General features: G+C 41.1%; 1 protein-coding gene across 1 annotated transcript in view; it reads left to right on the forward strand.

The window, feature by feature from the left end:
- Positions 1–218: 218 nt before the first annotated feature.
- znf385d (zinc finger protein 385D) overlaps positions 219–24373 on the forward strand; it is a 135364-nt gene continuing 111209 nt past the window's right edge. Inside the window, exons 1-2 of the mRNA XM_033641091.2 lie at positions 219–678; positions 13441–13583. Of these exons, the coding sequence (XP_033496982.1) occupies positions 657–678; positions 13441–13583 (165 nt within the window). The 5' untranslated portion in view covers positions 219–656. The remainder of the gene's footprint in view (positions 679–13440; positions 13584–24373) is intronic.

Genomic DNA, 24373 nt, shown 5'->3' on the forward strand with positions numbered 1-24373 from the left:
ACAGAGAGAGAGAGAGAGAGAGAGAGAAGGAGATAAGGAAGAGAAAGAACCAGGGGAGACGAAGGGAACAGTCAGAAAAAAGAAAAAGGAGCGAGCCGGAGATGGAAGCAGGGAAAGGGGAATAAGATCAAATAAAGGAGAGACAGCGGGGGGAAAGCAAGGAGTGTGAGTGTGAGAGGGAGGCTTGGTTGACACATAAAACAAAGATGAGACACCTAGAGAGAAAGACAGCGAGAGGCATATGTGGAGGAGAGGCTGTTGCTGGAAAATGTAGATAGACACCTCGGAGAGAGAAAAGAAAGAAGCGAAGGGATCCAGTGTGCGGAGGGGCCAGAGAGGAGGAGGAGGAGGAGGAGGAAGGCAGAGGAGGAGGGGGAGCTAAAGAGGAGGGGAGGGGACGAGACAGGCAGGAGAGGACCAGTACGAGGAGAGAGAGGGAGAGAGAGGCAGATACGGAGGTCCACAGACAGCAGCGGCGTGTAGAGTGCAGCATGCAGACTGGCCATTGACGCTGCAGTTGGATTGAACACACACATGCACAGACACACACACCCCTGAGGAGTGTATGAGACATGCCCAGGCTGCTGTCCATGGACACACACACACTGGCAGGGCACCAGAGAGGAAATACAGCAGACCCCAGAGCCTGAGGAGCTATGGAGAGCAGCATGTTTTTTGGTGAGTTTGTATTTACATGCAGAATTTCATCCTCGTGTGTGTGTGTGTGCAGATTTCCTCATCTAAATGTGTGTGTTCTCACTTCTGTGTTCTGGATACCAAAAGCATGGGCAGGAGAAGCACTGGTTTCCATTAAAGGAAAAAGAGTGTGAAGTTACACACCTAGGAAAGCAGGGTTTTTTTCTTAAATGTGTGTATGTGCGTGTTCACTGCATGTGCTTTATCACAGTCAAATGCAGAGTCTAAGTGCACACTCCTCCCTTCTCCTAAATGTAAATGGGTTCCAGCCTGCCTGTTACTTGTTCTGGAAACTAAAAAAGATGGATAGGAGAGCTGGTTGCCGTTACAGCAGAAGATATAAAAAGGAAAAGAAGAGAAAGAGAGCGTGAAGTTGCACACTGAGGGCTCCTAAAACTGTTGAATGAACCTGCTCACCAGGTAACCCCCTCTCTTCCCTCATGTTCTGCTTTATTGGAGTAAATCCCAGGTGGTTGGGCTGCTGAGAATACAAGCTTTGGATTTGATTGTGGCTGTCTGACCAGCTGACCGTCCGCAGGAATACGAACAAGATCGGAGATGCCAGCGTCGAGCCACTTGATATGCCGTGTAGGATATTTAGAGAAATCGAAGGAAGGCCCCCCTTCCATTAGTTTTTATGGAGGAGACTGGAGGAGGCTTAGAGAGACTTAATGCGCGAGTGGCTCCTCGTCAAGTGCTCTTCTCACGGCTGGCTTACAGTCACATAGGAGGAATAATTACACAGGGATCCGGAGTTCTGAGGGGGTGATTTGTTAAATGAAAGACTCTTTTTTTTATCCCGGGGATTAAAGCGATCTGAAGTTACAGACCGTGGCTTGTAAGAGAGAGAAGGATTTTCTCTTGTTATGCCATACACAGAGGAGGAGGAGGAGGAGGAGGAGGGGGGGAGTGCTGGGAGCTTATAAATGAATAAGCTGTCAGGTGCAGAGACAGCTTCAGCTCTTTGAGATCCTGATGTCGGTCAGGTGTGCAGCTGCTGGAGAGCAAAGAGGTGATGCAGGGCCAGTTGGATGGATGGGTTTGGAGATTTGGCCCCTTTTAAACCAAAGTCACAAGAACCTCAACCGAAGAGCGGCTCGGGCAGGTTGCTGTGGTTGTTTTGACTGCGTTTTTTTGTCAGACAAAGTACCACGAACCGTCTTATCTCCAGCGCTCGGTGTAAGACAAAACAAGCGGAGTAAAGGTCACTGTTTACGCACAGGAAGTCCGTCGTTTTAACATTTATGAATCCTGAGTGCACACAGAGAGAAGAGATGCTATCTCTTCAAAGATTAATAACGCTGTTTGTTCAGCAGCTCCGCATTGCTGCTGTTTAACCGAACATGTTTTCTGTTAAAGTGATCAATATCGTGACACTCTTGACCTCGCAAGACACCAAAATGTAAAAGAATACACATAAAAACATCCCTCTTGCATTGAAAGCTGTCCGCATGCATCAAAAGCAGGTAGTAAAAGAACCCAGCAGGCTAATAGGTCTTGAGTGTGTGCTGCAATCATACAAGCTATTAGTGTTGTTGACTCGAAAGGGCCGGAGGAGATCTCGCCGGTGCGTCTGGCTTTGCGGTCAGCGTTTAGCAGCACGTAAACGTCTTTTTGGTTAACCTCAGATTACAGAGCACATTGGGAAGTGATTGTTGGATCCCAGTCAGAGACAGCTGTGTTTATTAGCGGGCTACACTCATGACAGCAGCAAGAGCTACAGTGTGCTAATCTGAAGGGGATGGAGGCAGCGTGTGTTGTGTAGCTTGGAGCCAAATGCACGCAGTGTGCCACACGCTGGTGAGATTTATGGGATGTCATAAGGATACAGAGCTTATCCTGTAAAGGTTAATTGGAAAATCAGTGACAGTGTAGCTTTAAAAAACAGAACGCTTTAAACCTACCCTTTGTGCTCACTTTGTTCAGTTTAATAGGGGTGAAATGATTTTATCCTCCGTGCTTGAAGGGAAGTACTGATCTCAGAGCATGTTAAGGGCCACAGAACACAATCAGCACACTCCATGAAAACACAAAGGTGTTAATCACATCTGGAACGTCATCAGCATACGAATGAGCTCCGGTAGAATTCAGACTTATCTAATAATTGGATTCATGTTTGCTGAGGGAAAGAGAAGGGTGAGCTTTTTATTTTGAAGCTCTCTCCGGCGGCGTGGACTCTCAGCATCTCTGGACAGATCTTATCGGGAGGAGCAGCCAGGTTCAGGGCACTAACAGGAGGCGGACAGTGGAGGAGAGCGGCAGAAGATGATTAATTATTAATGCCAGTCGGCGTCCTCCAGACATCATTTTTACTCTCTCCCTCTCTCGACATACTGCCGCAGGAGTAAAAACGCTTCAGCCCAGATAAGTGAATCTTTCAGGAAGGGCAATGCAGAGGACAGCCGGAGTCTGAAACACGCCATGATACAGTAGCCAAACACATCCCGTCCAATGAGCTGCTCTCAACGTCTCGTACTGTATGTGCTGCATCATTAAACGCAGCCTCAAAGAGAATGGATAAACAAAGGCCAGTGGGTAGATAACTTTCATCAATTCTGATTTGTTTCAAATATTTCCAGAAGTCAGATCTCATCTCAGCTCTGCATTGTTACACTTCTGGGCAAAGCAGGCAAAAAAACAAAAGCATTTCCCAAAGCTGACGGTTCAGTGTGTGACAACCAGTCTGTGGTAATTCAGTTAAATTTTGTTTAAGAATATGCACCCCTGAAGCATAATATCAGCTGACACGATGAGGGCTTCAATACTGCATTCATTTTTTTTTTGGCCACTTGAAAGAAACTGAAAAACATGTTAAATATATAAATTTGATATGGATGACATGTTCGCAAGCTGTTTACACATTCAGCAGACATGGAGTGACATTAATATTCATTTGGAGTCATGTTGTCGTGACAAATGTAAGTGCATTTCACTGTCCACTAAAGATCTGGCTCTTAAGATGCTAAATGTTCACAAGCTAGTCGCTAACTTTGACATTTGGTGCTGGGCAGGTGGCACAGAGCGGGCTTTATACCTTTTTTTTTTGGTGCTGAAACCAGCCGCTTGTTGCATCTGGAAATGAGGCAGATAAAAGCTGTGAGAGCTGGGCAAAATTAAGACTTGCATTATTTCAGTAGTGTGCTTATATGTTGTGTATTCTGAAATGAGTCCACATGCAGTTTAATTATCATGCAGTAAAGCGAATGTTCCAGCATAGGAACACTGTACAAGACGCATGCAGGAGTGGAGAAGGTGTGGTTAAGAGGCACCCAGCAGCTTGCAGGTAAATGAGGCCATGCTCACATCCCATTTTATGATTCATATTTTATTTGAATATCTGGTGTTTGTTGGTTTCAGGTTAGTTGTTTGAGAGCTGGAGGCAGAACGTCACCACAGCGCTCCCTGTGTGGCCCAAAATACAACATCTGTGGCCACATTTTACATAGACAAATATTTTACCTCACATTTAATCATCACATAGTTGCTGTCAGAGGCTGCATGAGAAGCTCATTGTGTCTTCACTCAGCTGCAAGACTTCATTCACTGTGTAAACACGTCAGTGCGAGGGGAGGCTGTACAGAGGGGTGTCACTGGTATAAAAAATGAATAGAAAATGGTGAAATGGCGGGAAGCAACAGCTGCCAAACATAAAATGTGGAGTCAAAGTAAATATCCTAATTTAGATAATGAACAAAAACAATAAATGAACAGACATTTTCATTGAGGGTTGTGCAGAAATGTTTGCAGACGTTTCCTAAAATATTACAGACACCTTTGAGAAAGTGAAGACACTAAGAGTTCAAGTTCAATTCAACAAGTTTTTTTCTGAAATATTAGCATGAAACACCTTCAATAAAGTGAGAAACAGTCAAATGACAGGCAGGAAAGGCTGTTCACAAAACCACGGAATGAAAGAAAAACATCCAAATGAAAGGTTTTGCAGAGAAACACTGTTATTTTACAGATTTACAGTTTCTGAAATATTACAAACACCTTTAATTAAATGAAAACAGTCAAATAACTGGCAGCCAAACAAAAACGCTAAAGTTAAAGTAAAATATTTTAACACAAACAAAGTGCCTAACAATACATTTTGCGGAATTTTTTTTTTTTTTTTTTTTTAAATTTCCCAAACGCGCTACTTCAACCTTAATTTTACATATTTTTCCTGAATTATTATACGATCAGACACGTTCAATGAAAATGTTTGCTAAACAAAAAAACATAAAATTAAAGTAAAAAATCCCAACTCGAATAAATAAATTTACAGAAATTTTTATTTAAAATTCTGCAGAAACACACCGTTATTTTATAGATTTTTCCTAAATCAAGCGTCTAAAGCCTTTTCTAAAGTGATGACACAAAAAGTTCAACAGAAAAACATTGATTTTACATTTTTTTCCTGAATTATTATACGATGAGACACGTTCAATACAGTGATAAATGCTTAAACGACTGGCAGCAATGACAGCCAAACAAAAAACATAAAATTAAAGTAAAATATCCAAACTCAAATAAAGTGCAAAAACAATAAATTTACAGAAATTTTCATTTAAAAACACTGTTGTTTTATAGATTTTTCCTAAATCAAGCGTCTGAAGGCCAAAACACACCGGCGCCATACAGCGCGTCAAAACAGCTGCCCCCATTATTTTCTATTTACAAACCCACACCGGCGGCGGCTCGACGCGCGTCGACATGCCGCACTGTGGCACTTTACGCTATTGTCCTATTTTTCCAGCGTCGCCGCCCTTGAAAAAGCGCTATTTTGTACTTCCCAGCCTAGCGGACTGGAGTGTGCAATAGAAATCCGGTTGACGCCCCACAGCGTGACGCTTTTTGTGTGTGTTGGGGGCGGCACTTGACTCGCGTCAATGACGCCGCCGTCATATGACACCGCTGGTGTGTTTTGGCCTTAAAGCTTTTTCTAAAGTGATGGCACAAAAAGTTCAACAGAAAAACACAAATTTTACATATTTTTCCTTTGTTATTATATGCAATGAAGTAATAAATGGTCAAATGATTGGCAAACTAAAAACATATAATTAAAGTAAAATATTCTACTGCAAATAAAAAGCAACAACAAGACATTTACAAACATTTCCATTAAAGGTTTAACAAAGAAACACTGTTATCTTACAGATTCTTTATTTCATTTTTAAGTTTTTCATAATGAATGTTGTACTCAGTTTGTTTGGTGTTGACTTCTTTTGATCACTTTGGTTTCGATCATCTTGATAAATGCTCCTGACAGAAAAACAGAGCGTACGACCAGAGTAAAGACAAAGTGTTAATCCTTATTTCCCACTGTTCTTATTCAGCCTCACTCCCCGGCTGCTCCGACACTCTTCCACTAGTTATTTTAATGACTGTCACCTGCTGACCTTGCAGCGTGGAGCGACTCTCCCGACTGACTCTCCATGCAAAGTAGATGACAGCGTGTGCTGGAGAGACTCAGCCCACCTGGGCCCCGCACTCTGCCGCTCCAGTCAAAATTTAGAAGCTGTCCACAGAACTCAAATATTAACATTTTTTAGCCAAACTCAAGTCAAATATTGACACGTCTAACACGGTGATAACTGCGTATGCCATCTGTGCTCCTCTGCCAGAACCTGCCGTAAAAGGCTTTTTCTGTCTCAGTGCCGGAGCATCTTGAAGTCAGTGCGACGCTCAGAAGTCGGGGTTAAAGTTTGGATCAGCAGCAGCCAGAGCTCATTTTCCTGCTCTGCTTTATATTTTGCACTTCTGCTGGTGGAGACAGACGATCAGGCTTCAGAGGGCTGAAACACTATCCCCTGCTGCAGGCTGGAATGTGCCTGTATGTTTGGGCATGTTGGCTGGAGTGCGATTGTTGCGATACCTTTCACAACAGGAGACAAAAGAAATATTTGCCCTACTATACCTCAGATGGTGTGAGCTTTAGGGAGGTATGTGAGGTTAGAGGTTAGATCCAGTCAACAGTAGATACTGTGTCCAGTGAGGGAACGAAAGTACACTTAATCCAACATTTCACTTTCCTACACAACTTTATGTTACTTATTCCTCACCACATTTCAACAGTTTTTTACTCCACTCTAAAACAAATTGGGATTTTTAGGCAAGCTAGTGACATGGCTCCTCACGTTATTGTACTGCTCTTTCATTTTTATTCAGATATATTGTAAATATTTGTAGTATTTTTTGTGCTTTTATTATAATTTTCTTCTTTTCTCTATTTATGTTTCTTGATTTTTGCATTACTTTTTATTTTTATTTAATTTTCTCTTACTAACGCAAATTCCTTGAATGTGAAATCCTACATGGCAATAAACCGGATATTTTTTCTGATTTTTGTGGCTGTGTTGGTCAGTTGTTTGCATCTCTGGTGCACAGAAAAGTTAAAAAAAAGTTTCCCCTTTTTTTGGATGAATTGTCACAACTTGGGTGAACCCTTAACTTTACATATTTGTGCCATAATCAGGCCAGTTTCTTTTTATCAATGATATATTTTCACCAGCCTCAGCTGTACTTTGTGTTTAATGCCAATTAAAAGTTAGCACGCAGCAGCTTCAGTGCTGCCTCTGTGTCTATGTCGCGTACATATAGACAGTGGGAACTGACACAGTGGGCTGTCTAACAATGTGTTGGGCACAGAATGGGCCCTTACAAATGACTGCCACTTAGAAAGAAGAACTCTCATTAAATTCAAAGACGTGCCATTTGCTATATATCTCCTAGAAAAATGCAAACACATCTGTGTCACTTTTATATTTGTAAAATAGCCAGGAGCATCTATAACATTATGCTTATTCTACATAAACTATAAATAAATTATAAAATGATTAAATTAAATGAATAATTAATTAATTAATTTGGTATTTTTTGTCATATACACATGCAGTGATGATTGCTGGGTAATATATATGTTGATGTTGTCCAGTGTTGAGTCTCTGTTTGATGCTGTGACGAGATGATATGTGCACAATAGTGTCCACTGCAGCCAGTTGTAACTACCTCACGCCACTGATCCACACTGATACGTTTTCATTTTAAAACACGTCTGTTCAGTAACAGCGTTTCCAGCTTGAAACATTATTGCTAGCAGTGTTGTTAAAAATAGTCAGTATGAGTATTTGAAACTGTTTCAGTATCGACACATTGATACCAGCTGCTCACATTATCATTGTCATGTTGTAGCATTGTTCTATTTATATTTTAATAAAAAATTTAAATGTTATGCCCTTGATGTCAATTTTCCCCCGTAATACTGAAAATGGTATTGAGCAGGGGCTTAAATATAGACTATAGAGGCAGTGTGATTGCACCGGGGCCCCTGGGGTGGCCCATGCAAGTGATTCAGATTGCCACCTTGGAGATATACATGTGTTCAAAGAGGAATAATAAAAAAGAATAGTATTAATTTGAAAAACAGTGCCATTTGTTATATTTGTCCTCCAACTGGTTTTCTTTTTTCCTTTTCTTTTTCAGAAGCTATCTAACACAAAATTACAACCTTTTCTATATGAGTATAAAATATACTTTAAAAACTATTCAATTAAATGATTCATTTCTTACTTTCTTTGATATATTTTTCATAAATACAATGATGATGATGGGTAATATGTTTGCTGATGTTGTCCAATGTCTCCGTTTGTGTCAAGACAATACATGCATGCTAGCGTGCACTAGGGCCTGTCGTAACTTCCTCACACCACTGGTACTGAACGTCAGAATTACAGTATTGTGACAATACTAACAGCTATAAGCCTGCATACCTTCTGTGATTTGTGGGTATTGTTACTCCCTTCCCATCGCTGTGGCTTCCACTGGTGATGGATAATGCTCTTTGTAATGCTCTACTATGTCACTATATTTGCTTTGCAACGACTCCCAATTTGTTTCCAGCTGCCTTGACCGCCTGATGCTACTTTCACTAACAGTTCCACCTCGTAATCGGTCCAAGCAAGAAATCTCTGGTCTTTCTTTTCACCATTTCTGCAGTATTTTCTGTAACTAAGCAACCAACCGCAGAGTAGATAATCTGCTTCCTGTTTACACTGATACACACATGGTCAGTGTACGTGCTGCTCATGTGATAGATGTTTTCAAGCTTGTAGTGTAGACAGAGATCGGTTCTGAAATGGTGCTAAAAAGCTTGTGTGTACACACAGAGATCGTTCTCATTTTAAAACAGTGTTTTACAGGCACAGGGTTGAGTGTGGGTCACTAGCATTTTGGCAGCGCTCAAAGCTCAACGCATGCGTCGACGTGCATATAGTGTGAGTATAATGTGAGCCCTTACACAGCTTGTAGACAGCTGCATTGTTTTAGCTGATCTGTTCCATCAGGTGTCTGCTCTTAATGTGGCTGTAGACGCTTGCATATTTTTAGCATATTAAATGTGGTGCATTGATAAAGATTATATTACCCACAATATGAAAAGTGGTTCATATAGCTCTCCTGTACCCAGCTGCAACATTAAAAAGATACTGTAACACAATAGTGTTGTATAAAAGAACGCAAAAAGGTCCCATTCTGCACAAGTGCCTATGTGCTTTTACAGCAGGAGGATATTGAATGCAGGAGTTGTTTTTACATGATTTTATTGCTGTTTGGACTGCAGTAAAGATGTGATTACGTGTTCCGCCAGCGACTGTGTCAATAGAAGAACTTTATTATGGAACTAATCACCTCTATGTGACGTTACAGAATAGAAAACTTCAGCTGCGGTGACACGTCATATTTCATCTCCTATCACTCAGCAGACCAAACATGACCCGATCAAACAAATTCACATTTCAGTTTGTCACTCTTCATCTCTGGCTGCCAACTAATCCCACACATCAGCCCGGTGTGTTTGAATGGCCTGTTTTGACTGTTGGAGCTGTGTGTGGTGGATTTGGTCAGGCATGAGGTGAGGCGTGCCTGCCGGCTGACGTCAGGCCCGGCATGTCGAGCGATGGCACGGTCGGATGATCTTTACAGAAGGACATGCTTTGCTAAAGTTGGGACTAAGACGTGCCTCCACATGAGAGACGGCATGTCTTCTTTTTCCAACAGATGGCAGCGCTCCGGCGACTGGAGGGAGAAGACAGAGTGAGAGAAGGGGAGACAGTCTGTGGTTTTTCCCTTTTCTCCTCTTGTCTTTATGACTTTTGCTTTTTATTTACCCCTCACCACCGCCTGGGGACCGAAACGTGGCAAACAATGTTTTTATTTGTCTCAAGACGGCGGTTTGATACTGTATCTGCCAGCGCTTTAGAGCCATGCTGGCCCAGAATTCCACTGTTGTTAAATGTGCAGCGATAAAAAAAATCATCCCTCTGGTTCTCATTACAGCTTTGCGAAATGGCTTCTTTAATTCCTAATGTTTTGGAGGGCTGTGACGGTTTTCTCTGCCTTTTTTTTTTTTATCCCCTCGTGTTGAAATCAGCCCTGTGCTGTTTCCAATTGGTGGTTTATAAAGCGCTCTGCTGGCGTGGCACTCTCACATGACAATAAAAATGAAGTATTTACTTTTGTTTTTCCTAGAGATGTGAGGGCCAGGCGTCTCTTGCCATTGACTCATCTCATAAGACACACTGTGCCTGCTGCAGTCATTCCACATCAGCTATTTGCGGGGACAATTTCAGAATGACAACATCTGTTTCGGAGAGATAAACATCATTGTAGCATCACACAGTGGTCATCTGCTCATACGACTTGTTCTCAGCACATAATTTGTGTCTGATTGTGATTACATGAGGAAACTGGATTCAGAGGATTCACAAGCCTGCGGCCAATTTCTCACAGACACAATCTTTGAGCCAATTTACAGTAATGGAGACCATTGTCCAAACCGTGGTGGTGCTTCAAGTGTTGATATACTTGTCTAGCACAAGTGGAAAAAATACTCCATCACAAAAGTCTTGCCATTAAAAAATGTATTAGTGTCAGTAAATATAGAAAATAAACACACAGGTATGCATTGATTTATGAAAAATAAAACTACTCTTTGTGATGAATGGACCCTGCTACTGTCACCTCTAAAAGTTAGGATTATATACAACTAATCTGAAACAGCAAACACATTTTGAAGGGAACATAATGCTGGGCAAATTACATTTTAATGAACATAATGAGGAAACTTTAACATATTAATTAACATATCTGGCAAGTCCCAAAGATTTTGATACTGAATGTATCAGCAAATTGTTCACCAACAATGTATTTTAAATGTTTCCTGCCAAAATAGCAATGTCATACTCTATCCACTCTTAGTGACTAAAGCATTATTTTATTACCTTTTTTTATTAAAATTAACCAAAATCACAGTGTTTCTTTCGCCTTAACCAAAGCGCTTTTGTTGCCTAAACCTTAGACAGGAGAGTGGACACAAACCCAGGGTTAGTGGTGTGAAAGTCCTGCACTCTGTACGCCTGCCATCCTCGCCAACCACCTCCGCTTGAAGCCTGTATGGTACATGAGTGTAGTGTTTCATTATCTGAAAGAAACGTTGTCTCTAACATAATCCAAGCAGCAATTACATGCCACAGTAATGTAATTAATGAAACTGTTTAGCAACATACACCGAGATGTCTATGAGACGGGGATGCATTGTCACTGTCCTAACTATAAAACAAAATGTCCATACTTAACATATAAATAACGGACGTAGCTACAGTGACGTCACCCATTGGTTTGTGGATTCCCGTTCTGAAGCCTTGATTTGGGCGTCGCCATCTTGTTTTTTGGAGCCAGGAGTGACCATATTTAGACGATGATGGTGGAGGTGTGAAGAAATGCCTGGTGAATTTGACTCAGAAGCCCTTTTTAGATAGGAGTGCAAATTTGCAGGAAAGCCCAATCAGTCTTTTTCAGCATTGGCAGTATAAAAACAAAATCGGGGAGTGCAGCAAAATGCCGCCTACCTACTTTTGTTTATACAGAATGTGCCTTTTTCGGGGCAATGGGGGGCGTGAGCAAGTAACAAAATGTGTAGCTCAGCGTGTGACGTAAACAGTGACGTGGGAGGGAAGCCGCGGCTGGTCAGTCCTTTGGCGATTCTCTCATAAGTCGGCCCGTCCTTCACCGTCCCCGTCATTTGACGGTTAATGGCCTCTTCATTTGCAAGGACAAGGAGGGCGCGCAATTCCTTGTCTCCCCAGTTGCTCATCTTTACAGTGTCTGTCAGGTTTGCTACTAGCTGCTCGCTAATTCCTGCTATCAGCTGTTTCCTGTTTATCCACCGCCAGTGGGTCACACGTGCGGCGTCATCAACGGCCCCTCCCGTTGTGGAAGGCCGCCTCGGTCTGTTGAAACTAAAAGGGTTCTGCCAATATGTCTACCCTACGAGGCAGAAAATTGGGCACCTCGGATCAACTCGCCAATCCGGCTCTGTGTGTCTAAACGCTCGCAGCTTGCCAGCAAAAAAGCCCAACATTCGCCGAACATCTGGCAGTGTAAAAGGGGCTAGAGACTGTAGCGACACCTCGCAGACAACCTGTCACTCAAGTGGCCCCGCCCTTAAATGTGTGTAAGTTTAAGCCTTAATAGAATGTAAACAGGTGAGTTATATAAAAAATACATTTGTTATGAATGCTCAAATTAGCTATAGAGAAACATGTTAATTCCTGCTGTAAAGTTTCTGCTGCAGAGCCTGCCTCAAGTGGTCGTTCAAGAAACTGCAGCTTTTGGTACTTCTATGTCGACTTCAGTTTTCAGCATTGGAGGTCGTTGCGTGGTCTCAACATAGCCTGCCTGGTACTTGTTACATTGACAATGACAATCTCCAAAAACCAAACATATTTACAAGAACTTTGATCTTTTTTTAAAAGAAATGTTGCTGGCGAAGATTTCTGAATTATCTACAACTCTGCCCCTGGAAAAAAAATACATATGCTATCAGGGGTAATCACTCACCTTTTCACAACATCTCAGGTCCCTTCGTGTGTCATCTAGAGTCAAAAGACTCCACATGATGGAAGCACCGGGAGAAATGCTCTAAGTTTACCTCTGCAGTGTCCAAGTCGTTTTTATTTATAAAACTATTGTCACTGTTTGTGCATTAATATAAGATGTACTTAAACTGAAGTGTACCACCCTTTTCACTTCTTTATTTCATTTATTTGTCTTTATTAAACTTAGTTCAACTCATGGTTTACAATCTAGTTATTCTGGAAACTGTTATCACTCAACTAACTCTGAAGCTTTGGAGTTTTTGAAGGCTCGCAGGAAGCTTGTAAAGGGACCTCGAACTGAGATTTCTTTTGTCACACACGTTATAAATTGGGTGTGAAAGCCTGTAAATCCCCTAAATTTGGGACAGAAAATGGAGTTAGGAGGAGTTTATGATAAAATAATGTTATAAAGTGATGAAATATTTTACTTAAAAATGATGGAAATCCCCCAGAAGGTGCGAGATTCAACTTTCTTTCCAAGGTTAAAGCAGAAAAACCATCCAGCTTGGAGATTTGGGGGATTTCCGTGCAATAAGCTGAGGTACAATCCTCTGTAGAAAATTAGGCATTAATTTAAGTCAAATCGACTCACACTTTAAGCACTGGAGCTAATGTAAGGGATGTGTGCTTTGGCTGCCATGTTGGTGCAGGTGTTAAATACTTAAATAGATGACTAACAGATAAGATGTTACACAGTGTAAAGATACACAGACGAAACAAACACACCGACGGTTCACTTGGATGTAAACTGAAAGCTTTTGGCTCGTGCTTGTGTCCCTGTTGCCGTCTGCAGTTCAACATGTTGCCTTTGCTCTCCCTCCTGCAGGTAACACATGTCAAAATGGCCTCATGCCCGCCCTGGTGCGTCCCACCCTGCCCGCCATCCAGACCTCACTGGGCATGAAGCAGTTTCTCCCGTTTCCATTGGATACGGCCTCAGCAGTGAGCCTTTTCCCAGGATTCAACACGGTGAGTGTTGCGTGTGTCACGTGATCTGCTGTTCGGCCCTCGCTGAGGTCATCCTGATGGATACCAGTGCTATGACCGATTGCTTTCATGTGTTCAGGACTCCACATCTCTGTTTCTCATCTCGACGTATCTCTAAAATATTCACATTTGGACACATCTTTATTTGAAGCTGTTATCACCGACTCAGAACAATGAGCAGCTTTGAGCTTTGAGATAACAAGGTCTGAGATTCCTCAGCCGTATTTGGTCAAGTTCATGCTTCTGCATTTTTCTATTAATCTAATAAAATGCTCTCACTTTAACAGTGAAACATGTTATTGAAATGATGCTTTTAATGGTTTGATGCATCCCTTTGAAAAATCGAAGGAATGTGTTTTATGTTGTCGACATTCCACTTAAGAGGAGCACATTTTTCTGTGAGAGAAATGTTTTGTTGTGCAAACATTTGAGCTCTCCAACCATTCTGCATTTCTGTTACAGAAACTATATAATTCCTCTTTTAGTGATGCAAAAAAAAGTAGAAGCATATGTGGAAATGGTGTGATCATTGTGATAGTGCACTTACTGTCCAGACATTTTCAACTCCATCTTGGTGATTTATTGACAGCCCGACATGTCTTTAGGCTCTAAGACCAAAAGTCATTAACTGAGAGCAGGTTATTTTTCTTTGAGGAATTTGACCGCAGAGTACGGCTCATCTTCTTGTTAACAGTCACATCTGTTTTTATTTTAAGCTCCAACACAGAAACATAGTTTACCATAAAAAAAGACAGTTGGCATCCAGGCTGTCCAAAACTTATATTTTAAATGTGCAGTAAGTGCTGGTGCTTTGAATGTCTCTTTGAACGTCTCACAGTAACAGCTAAGAACGCGTCTGAGTACAGCTTTTGTGAGAAACTCTGAGAGCATAGTTTGCAAACATGCTCCATGTTTGTGTGTGTGATGTGTGTCACCTGCAGCGCAGATTAATGTTCTTCTTTTTGTCCTTTTTCTTACTCGCCTGTAGTTTCTAAAATGATTTATAGATATTTTTCAAAAGGTTTTCGAAAAAATGATCAAATTTGACAGCCTACTTTTCTTTCAGTGGTATTATTTTTCCTCTGCAGTTACTACTGAGTTTCAGAAATGTCCTTGAAGGCAATAGCTTTTATATTGAATAAACCTCAGCCATGTTCCTTCTGACCCAATCGCCAGAATAAATGTTAGCATTGTGCGTTTCTGCAAACTGTGAATATGTTGCATTTATATTTCAGATGTAGCCGCTGTGTTGACACTTCTCATTTCTTTACCTTTAAATTGGCTATTTTAGGTTCTGACACACTGTGATTATCATGTGGTTAGGTTTGGATTAGGGTAACAATATACTCACACTCTCACTCTGACCTTGTCACATATCAACGTTTGGTAATGTTTCACGTCCCCATACAACGTGCAAGGTACCTGGGTGCGTTGGTTGTTGATGCTGTCAAGTTCTGCCTGTCACATGCATTGTCTTCTTTCAAAATACACTTCTGTTTCACAGGAAATTTAACGTTTACATACAGTCTCTTTCAAAATAAACTCACTAAGTCGATAAAACACTGCAATTTGACATATTTTTTCCCGTCAACAACTAAAGGATGTGGTTGGGTTTATGAAAAAAGAACAGGGTTTGGCTTTACAATCTTACAGGACGCCAACACCACTCTCCCGTGTGAAAGTCAGTGTTTGTTGGATCCAAACACCACTCCTCACACCCAAACTTCTTGGACTTTTGCCGCCTTCACTTTCATTTTTGTCCCTTCTTGTTACCCCTGATGACTATAACAGCGACCGGCCGCATATCATGCCAACATGAAAGGACAGCTCTGTTTGTCCGTGTCTGATGCCACAAGTCACTGCCCAAGACCAGGTTGATTTTGGTTTAAATACAAGGCTTGGTCACCGCGGACATGGCTACACATGTTCCAAACTCTGGTTTAAAAACACCCACTTTTCTCATACGGTGCTCTGCTCTGTCTGCAGCTTGGCAGCCGTCTCGCCAAGACGTCCCACTATGCACTATCCCCTCCTCCTGATTAGAAACTCAGCTCACTTGCCTGTAATCTGAACTATGTCGTACAAATCTGTTCGTATTCCAGGTCGTCGAATACTGTCAAATTGTCCCACCCCTCTGCGTCTTATTGCAACATGCGGGACAAACCGCTGAAACACATTGTAATGGGTGGTTAATGTTGTGAAACAGTCGCTGTTAAAGGTTAAAGGGAAAAAAACGAAAAAAGATCATGTTCTGGGTTAAATTAAGTCTGTTTCTTAATGTTACCTGATGTAAATACATAACGTGAGTGACATCAGTGTACGACGAGTGTACATGTTTTGCCCAACGTCACGTTAAAACAACACTGACTTTCGGTTTCACTGGACACACACTGCAGTCTCTTGGCTGAAAGTCTTATTTTGTTTGACCCCTCTGCCCGCCCTACACAGACTTTCTCGCTCTTTATACAAGGGACCTGACAAATCAGCAGTATTTGACTGCACTGGGAATGAGAACTAGCTGGCCATAGCTACGAAATGTTCAGATTAATTGCTCCATATTTCATTCATAGTTGTTTGCAAAAACGTATGATGCCAACATTTCATTCTGGCACCTGGGCTGAAAAATAAACATCGATCTTCGTTGGTTTTTTTATGCCTTTCACAGCCTTCTGTCGTTGCTGTTGTTGGTCAGTGTTGAACATACTTGCAACAACTCTCCAAAGAGTTTCACAGTGTTAGTAACAATGACAGTATCTTGACCCTGGCCCTGGTACTCGGATTGAAAGCGTCCACTCACAACCTTTTAAGTATAGAAATTTAAGTTATATACTGTGTGTAAGATCTTGACTACTGTTTATGTTCAAAGTGGTCCCTGACATCAACCCTATCCACTAAAATGTCAGTTACATACGACTAATTTATATTTAACATAATGAGAAAATGCTGTTATGTATCTTGCAAGTCATAAACGTATCCGAAATTTGTTCACTGACAACATATAAAATTTGTTTTCCTGCAATATCCTGTCTTAGAGCTCAAACAATATGCAGAAATTAAGCAGTTAACATTTTGGTAATTAGTTGAGTTCGGTTGTAGCTACTCAAATAAAAAGACTGTCTTTGTATCATGGGGTATTAAACTAATTATATTTAGGTGTTCGTTTGTTTGTTTTTCAGTCAAAAGAAACCATTTGAAAACATGTGTTTGGGCTCTTGGAACCATGCACACCAAATGATTGATGAACCGATGACGAAAATAGTCATTAGTTGCAAGAATGAACACAATAATGACCCCTCGCTGTTTTATGCTGCGATTGATTTTGGCATGGTTTACTGTTTTATATTATTACACTGTGTACAATTTTATTTTGACATGGAAAAGGCTCCATCATGTTTTAAATTCTGAAATGAGAGAGCTCATTGTTTTTTAAACAGGCACGTCACATTTCAGAGACAAACTCCTCACTGGTTTAAACAGCTTTCTGAAATGCAACCGTAGCATGTGGCTACGCAGCTTTTATTGGATTTGCAATCAGTGAGGCGCTACCTTTTAAATGGAGCACTCACCCGATGTGCACTTACTGTACCAGGACTCGTGTGTACACTCATATGGATCTATTGATTCTCTTTTTGAAAGCAGAAAGTAATTATGAGGAAATATGTGGCCTCGCGCTGCTCGAATCAGCGAGGTCATCAAAATAAAAAATAAAAAAAAATGATGACTTGGTGTAAAAAGAAAAACTCTGACAGGTAAAAGTCTAAAAGATTTTTTTTTCCAGCAGCTCCTTTTGAATTACAAGGATAGCTCAATTTAAAAATCTGCTGGAAAGAGAGGTTGAAATATGGAGCACAGCTGGAGAGAAGTGAGAGAAAAACACATAAAGGGGGGGGAACAAAGTGGGGACGTGAAGAAGAGCCGAGATAACCCATGGGAAGACAGATTGTTTCATGAGAAAGTTCAGGAATACTGCGTCCCTTTTCTCGCCCCTGTCTAATCTGTATTTAACAGACTTGTCTGCAGATAATGAGTAATACACTGGGAGGCCTCCAAGTGGTGGAAAGCTGATACTAGATTAACACAAAGTAATCACCTCTCGCTCTCCGTCGCACAAACACACACCATTCTCACTCTTTCAACCCTTCACTCGTCTCTCTCGGCCTCTTTCTGTTTCCCTTTTAAGTCCCTTATTCTCTCAAACTTTCCTCCGAGATCCCGATTTCCTTACTCGGTTGTAAAAGCAGGAGTTGACACCAGATGCTTTATAAGAAACAAAAGGAGTCCATACACAAGTTACTGTTCTACATTCTGTTGTGCTGCCCCCCTTTCTTCAGCGCTTTCAACACTAGTGTAAGTTTGGTTTCAAGGGTGCAACAAAGGAGCCTGTTTGCCAGCTTGTAGGTCTGATCGGGTTTCTTTATGTGTCACACAGACGCAGGCTGCCTGGGTGGTAAAGGATGTGTTACAAATCTTATAAACAGTGCTGGAAGAGCTGAAATGTCAAACCAGTGCCACAGAGGGAAAGGGACTGCGATTCAGATTGTTAGTTGAGTTAAGGTAGAAACAAACTGCCACATCTGTATCTGAAGTATCTGAAGTAGAACTCTGCCGTGAACGAAAGTGAAAACCTTGAATCTCGAGGGATTTTTTTTTTGCTTTCAGATTAACTGAAGGTTATAAATGAGTACAAACAGAAGAAAAGCAGACCTGAAAGAAAGAAATAAGAGGAGAAAGTGATAAGGGTAAAATAAAGGTTGAAAGAAATGGGAAAGGAAGGTAAGAAGGACAGAGGTAGGATTTAGATAAAAATGATTTAAGGATAAAAAAGAAACAGTTTCATGTTAAATGTAAAATATGGAGCATAAAGGACAATATTTCCCTCTGAAGGCCACACATGTGAAATGTGTTTTTCCATGCACGGGTCAATCTTGAGATTTTGGGCTGTTTTTTGCTCTGTAACATGTCTTCTTTTAGATTATAAGAGAACACCCAAAATACACATTTAGGTGTTTATGTTAGTTCAGATTTCTGTTCTGGAAGTTTATGACAAAAGCAAATATTTAAATTTGTCCCTCCACCGCACAGTCGTAGCAGCAACTCTCTCTCCCTCATCTCTGTCAGACAGTCTGCTCAGTATGACTCCCGTCCGTCTACCCACACACATCCACTATTTACACAGAATTTTATTCCCTGTAAACTTGTTTTGCTGAATATTTATTGATGTTATGTTATTGTTATTTTATAATTTCTTTCTTTATGTTACTTTATTCCTTATTTATTCCTTATCTCTGTCTTTGACTATAAGGTGACCTTGAGTGTCATGAAAGGCACCTATAAATAAAATGTACTGTTATTCTTAAAAAATGCCTAATTTGCAACCTGTAAACATAAAAAATGTGTAATGCAATATAATTGTTTTAATGTAAGTAATAAACTGGGGAAGTATCATGATGATATTTGTTAATTCAAAATTCTACCCTGTTCATGATCATCTCCACTTAAATGTAACAGATTTTAAATGTAAAGTTGTATAAATGGAAATAATAAATATGTTCTTAAAAAGGTCCAGTGTGTAGGATTCAGGGGGATATATTAGCAGAAATGAAATAGTACATTTTATTTGCTGTATAATCATCTCAAAATAAGAACTGTTGTGTTTTTGTTACCTTAGAATGGGCCGTTCATATCTACATAGGAAACCGCCATGTTTCTACAGTAGCCCAGAATGGACAAACCAAGCACTGTCTTTAGATAGGGCAATTCTGGTGAAACTGCATTATTCAGAGTATTTTACCAGTTTAAATAATCTGGTCCATTTATGTGAGGAAGAAACTTCTGTGGATAATTTGGCTCAAGGTAAGAAAAAAAAAAAAAAAAAAAATCCTGGACATCTGGATCTTAAAGCAACAGTGCGTAAGATTGAAGGCGAGTTAGTGGCATCTAGTGGTGAGGACTGCAGATTGCAACCAGCTGAAACTTCTCAGAGAATTCCTTCAGTGTTCATTGTTAAGACGTTTTTTTACTGGGAGCCGAATTATCCGCAGAGGTCTCTTCCTCTCCAAAACAAACGGAACAGATGATTAAAACCAGTAAAAACAGCGCCCGCTATACAGTATGTGCACACCTTATTTCTGATCCAGACATTCAGGAGGTTTTCACCGGAAGCTAAATTATCTGCAGACGTCTCCTCCTCTCCAAAACAAACAGAGCAGGAGTCTCATTTATAGACACTGCGTACAAATGAAACAAGGCCTGAAAGAGGCGCACGCCACCTCCCATTCAAACGTTGTGATCTATAAAAACAGACTTGATAGGAGAAAGCTTATGAACATTTAGGAGATGGGAAATTGGTGACGCAGATAGTGGGGTGGAAGCCTGATTGTAGAAATTGTCAAATGTTTTTTTGGCTCACACCATTTTTACGTATATTTTTAGTATGGATCCTACATATTGTTTATAAGTGAGACCCCAGGTAATTTAAACCAGTAAAAACACAGTAAAAAATCAGTGTTTTTCTTATGCTCCTTGTCACAGAGGGGCTTCTAGCTACAGTGGCTAACGCAAAAACACAAATGGCCCTGTCTAGAGCCAGTGTTTGTTTAGTGTGTCCATTCTGGGCTACTGTAGAAACATGGCGGTGCAACATGGCAATCTCTGTAGACGAGGACCTGGGGTCCGTTTCACAAAGCAGGTTCAACAAACTCTGAGTCTAATTCTGAACTCTGAGTTGATCTACTCTGAGATAGGAAACTCTGAGTTTCCGGTTCCAGAACAGCTGATTTGAATCAGTTTAATCAACTCAGAGTAGTTTCACCTGGAGTTAAGCGCGTGCACCACAACTATAAAAAGCCAGCATCAATGGAGCCCCGATTCGATGAGTCACCATGGCAACGGGGACGGGGAGGGCTGCATTTTTCACCCCACTAGAATTAGAAATCTTAATGCGCTCATACAGCGAGTTTGAACACGTTTTCAAAAAGAAGTGCAACACCGCTGCAGCTGCAAAAGAGAGGGAGACGGCGTGGGAGAATAAATAAGTTTAAATGTAGTCCTTTGCAATCACAATAATATTACAGGGGAAAACTGCTTGAATGGTAGCCTATTAATTTATTTCACTTAGGTGCAATCCCGCGGAGGAGAAGCGCACTTGGCAGCAGTTTAGGATGAAATATAAAAACATTGGTAAGACCTCGGCATAATCTCATGGGGGTACCTCATTTTGATCATGTTTTGCATTGTAAAGTAAATATTAAGTGGCTGTTTGACTGTGCAGTTGTTTTATCCCCAACATAATGCTGTTTTCACACACATAAATGTCTTCTCATCTATATCATGTTCTGTTAAACTAACACAGACTCCTACTCAGCCAACAGAAAGAAGGCAGATGCCCGTAAAACGAACACACTTTTCTGACCGCCCTGCATACAGTTGCCTTACTCAAGTGCTCAGCATCTCCGACATTGTACAAAAAACTTCCATTTGCAAAGAAACACAGCGCAACACACAATATCTGCTGGGATGTGAGAGCATGACTATGATTGGTAATGTTGCAAATGTAAGGACGGATTAGGTTGTGTAGATGATGGACTGTGACGTGAAACGGTACAGCTCAAAAAGATAATTGTGTGGAAATGCTAAAACATCTATGCGCGGTCTGATAACCATCTCCTGACGAATATTTAATTCTCTGCGCAGTAATGCTGCACCTTCATCCACAGGATCGTTATCAAAAAGACATGCCATGTTAGTGAAAAAAGTCGCTACCTACTGTGCCTAATGGACTTCTAATATACTGACTCTGATTTCTTTAATGATTTTTTTTTTTAAATGACAGACGGCAGAACGGCTACGCCAAAACTCACCTGCTGACTGAATGAATGAGGAAATCAAATGGAGTGTGTGGCTCTGAAAGAGGGCGGAGACAGAGAGAAACTCGAGGTTCATTGAGAAAAACCTGGTCCCGACCAGGTTAGGTTAATAGAGTCTGTTACTACGGTAACTGACCGAGAGCTTAAGTTACCTCTCTCTCTGAAACAGGCTAGAGTTACCCCTCTTTCTCTGGTTTGAGTTACCTCCCTTTTTGAAACGGGAAACTCAGAGTTTCCCTCATTTCAGGGTTAAAAGACTCTGAGTTTTCACTAAACCTGCTTTGTGAAACGGACCCCAGCTCCCTATGTAGATATAAATGACTCATTCTAAGGTAATGAAAACACAATGATTCTTATTTTCAGGTGATTATAATCTAAAGAAAACATACTTATTATATTATATTCCATTTCTACCAATACATCACCATAAATCCTGCACACTGGACCTTTAAGTTATAAGAGAAAAATAGGTGAGCTCACATTAACAGGTGCTGGGCTGACAGCCTGTCTGCAACAAGCAGAACAGCATCTGAGAAAAAAAATGTTAATCTGCTTTATTCAGTGTTTTTACCAGTTTTAATCACCTCCTGGATGTGTGTGATTTTCTCCATGATAATAATTTATTTGAGGAATTTCAGTCAGGATTTAGAGTGCATCATAGCACTGAGACAGCACGAGTTAAAATTACAAATGACCTTCTGATTGCTTCAGACAAAGGACTTGTCTCTGTACTTGTTTTATTAGATCTTAGTGCGGCGTTTGACACAATTGACCATCAAATTCTACTGCAGAGACTGGATCACTTAATTGGCCTAAAAGGTTCTGCACTAAGCTGGTTTAAATCTTATTTATCTGATCGTTTTCAATTTGTTGACGTTCGTAATGAATCATCCTTACGTACCAAAGTTTGTTTTGGAGTTCCGCAAGGTTCTGTGCTCGGACCAATCCTATTTACTCTATATATGCTTCCTTTAGGTAACATCATTAGAAATCACTCTATAAATTTCCATTGTTATGTGGATGATACTCAGTTGTATTTATCGATGAAGCCAGAAGAAAGTAATCAATTAACTAAACTCCATAACTGCCTTGAAGACATAAAAACTTGGATGAGCACCAATTTCCTGATGTTAAATTCAGACAAAACTGAAGTTATTGTTCTTGGCCTCAAACAGCTCAGAGACTCTTTATCTGATGACATAGTTTCTCTAGATGGCATTGCTCTGGCCTCTAGCACTACCGTAAGAAACCTCGGAGTAATATTTGATCAAGATTTGTCTTTTAATTCTCATTTAAAACAAACCTCACGGACTGCATTTTTTCATCTGCGTAATATTGCGAAAATTAGGCCTATCCTGACCCGAAAAGATGCAGAAAAATTGGTCCACGCTTTTGTTACCTCTAGGCTGGATTACTGTAACTCTCTATATCAGGTAGCTCTAGTAAGTCCTTACAAACTCTCCAGCTAATTCAGAATGCAGCAGCACGTGTACTAACAGGAACTAAGAAACGTGATCATATTTCTCCTGTTTTAGCTTCTCTGCACTGGCTCCCTGTAAAATCCAGAATTGAATTTAAAATCCTACTGTTAACTTATAAAGCTCTAAATGGTCAAGCGCCGTCATATCTTAGAGAGCTCATAGTGCCATATTATCCCACCAGAACACTGCGCTCTGAGAACGCAGGGTTACTCGTGGTCCCTAAAGTCTCCAAAGCAGATCAGGAGCCAGAGCCTTCAGCTATCAGGCTCCTCTCCTGTGGAATCATCTTCCTGTTACGGTCCGGGAGGCAGACACCGTCTCCACATTTAAGACTAGACTTAAGACTTTCCTCTTTGATAAAGCTTATAGTTAGGGCTGGCTCAGGCTTGCCCTGTACCAGCCCCTAGTTAGGCTGCCGGGCACCGTCTCTCCTTCTCTCTCTCTCTCTCTCTCTCTCTCTCTCTCTCTCTCTCTCTCTCTCTCTCTCTCTCTCTCTCTCTCTCTCTCTCTCTCTCTCTCTCTCTCTCTCTCTCTCTCTCTCTCTCTCTCTCTCTCTCTCTCTCTCTCTCTCTCTCTCTCTCTCTCTCTCTCTCTCTCTCTCTCTCTCTCTCTCTCTCTCTCCTCTCTCTCTCTCTCTCTCTCTCTCTCTCTCTCTCTCTCTCTCTCTCATCCTATTACTGCATCTTGCTAACTCGGCCATTCTGGATGTCACTAACTCGGCTTCTTCTCCGGAGCCTTTGTGCTCCACTGTCTCTCAGATTAACTCATATCGCAGCGGTGCCTGGACAGCGTGACGTGTGTGGTTGTGCTGCTGCCGTGGTCCTGCCAGATGCCTCCTGCTGCTGCTGCCATCATTAGTCATTAGTCATACTTCTACTGTTATTATACACATATGACTATTGTCACACATGTATACTGCCAGATATTAATACATACTTTCAACATATTGTACCACAGTAGCCAGAACTATAACTATAATATTATTACTTTCAATAATGTTGTTGTAAGCTACTGTCATTACCTGCATCTCTCTCTCTCTCTCTCTCTCTCTCTCTCTCTCTCTCTCTCTCTCTCTCATTACTGTTAATTTATTAAGCTGATCTGTTCTGTACGACATCTATTGCACGTCTGTCCGTCCTGGAAGAAGGATCCCTCCTCAGTTGCTCTTCCTGAGGTTTCTACCGTTTTTTTTCCCTGTTAAAGGGTTTTTTGGGGAGTTTTTCCTTATCTGCTGCGAGGGTCATAAGGACAGAGGGATGTTGTATGCTGTAAAGCCCTGTGAGGCAAATTGTGATTTGTGATGTTGGGCTTTATAAATAAAATTGAATTGAATTGAATTGGTCTGAAGGACTTCTAATTGGGAGAAGTTTCAGCTGTTGCAATTGCAGTCTTCACCGCTAGACACCACTAAATCCCACACACTGCT

The sequence above is a fragment of the Epinephelus lanceolatus genome, chromosome 10 (genome assembly GCF_041903045.1).
Source record: "Epinephelus lanceolatus isolate andai-2023 chromosome 10, ASM4190304v1, whole genome shotgun sequence".
In the NCBI taxonomy this organism is placed as follows: Eukaryota; Metazoa; Chordata; class Actinopteri; order Perciformes; family Serranidae; genus Epinephelus; species Epinephelus lanceolatus.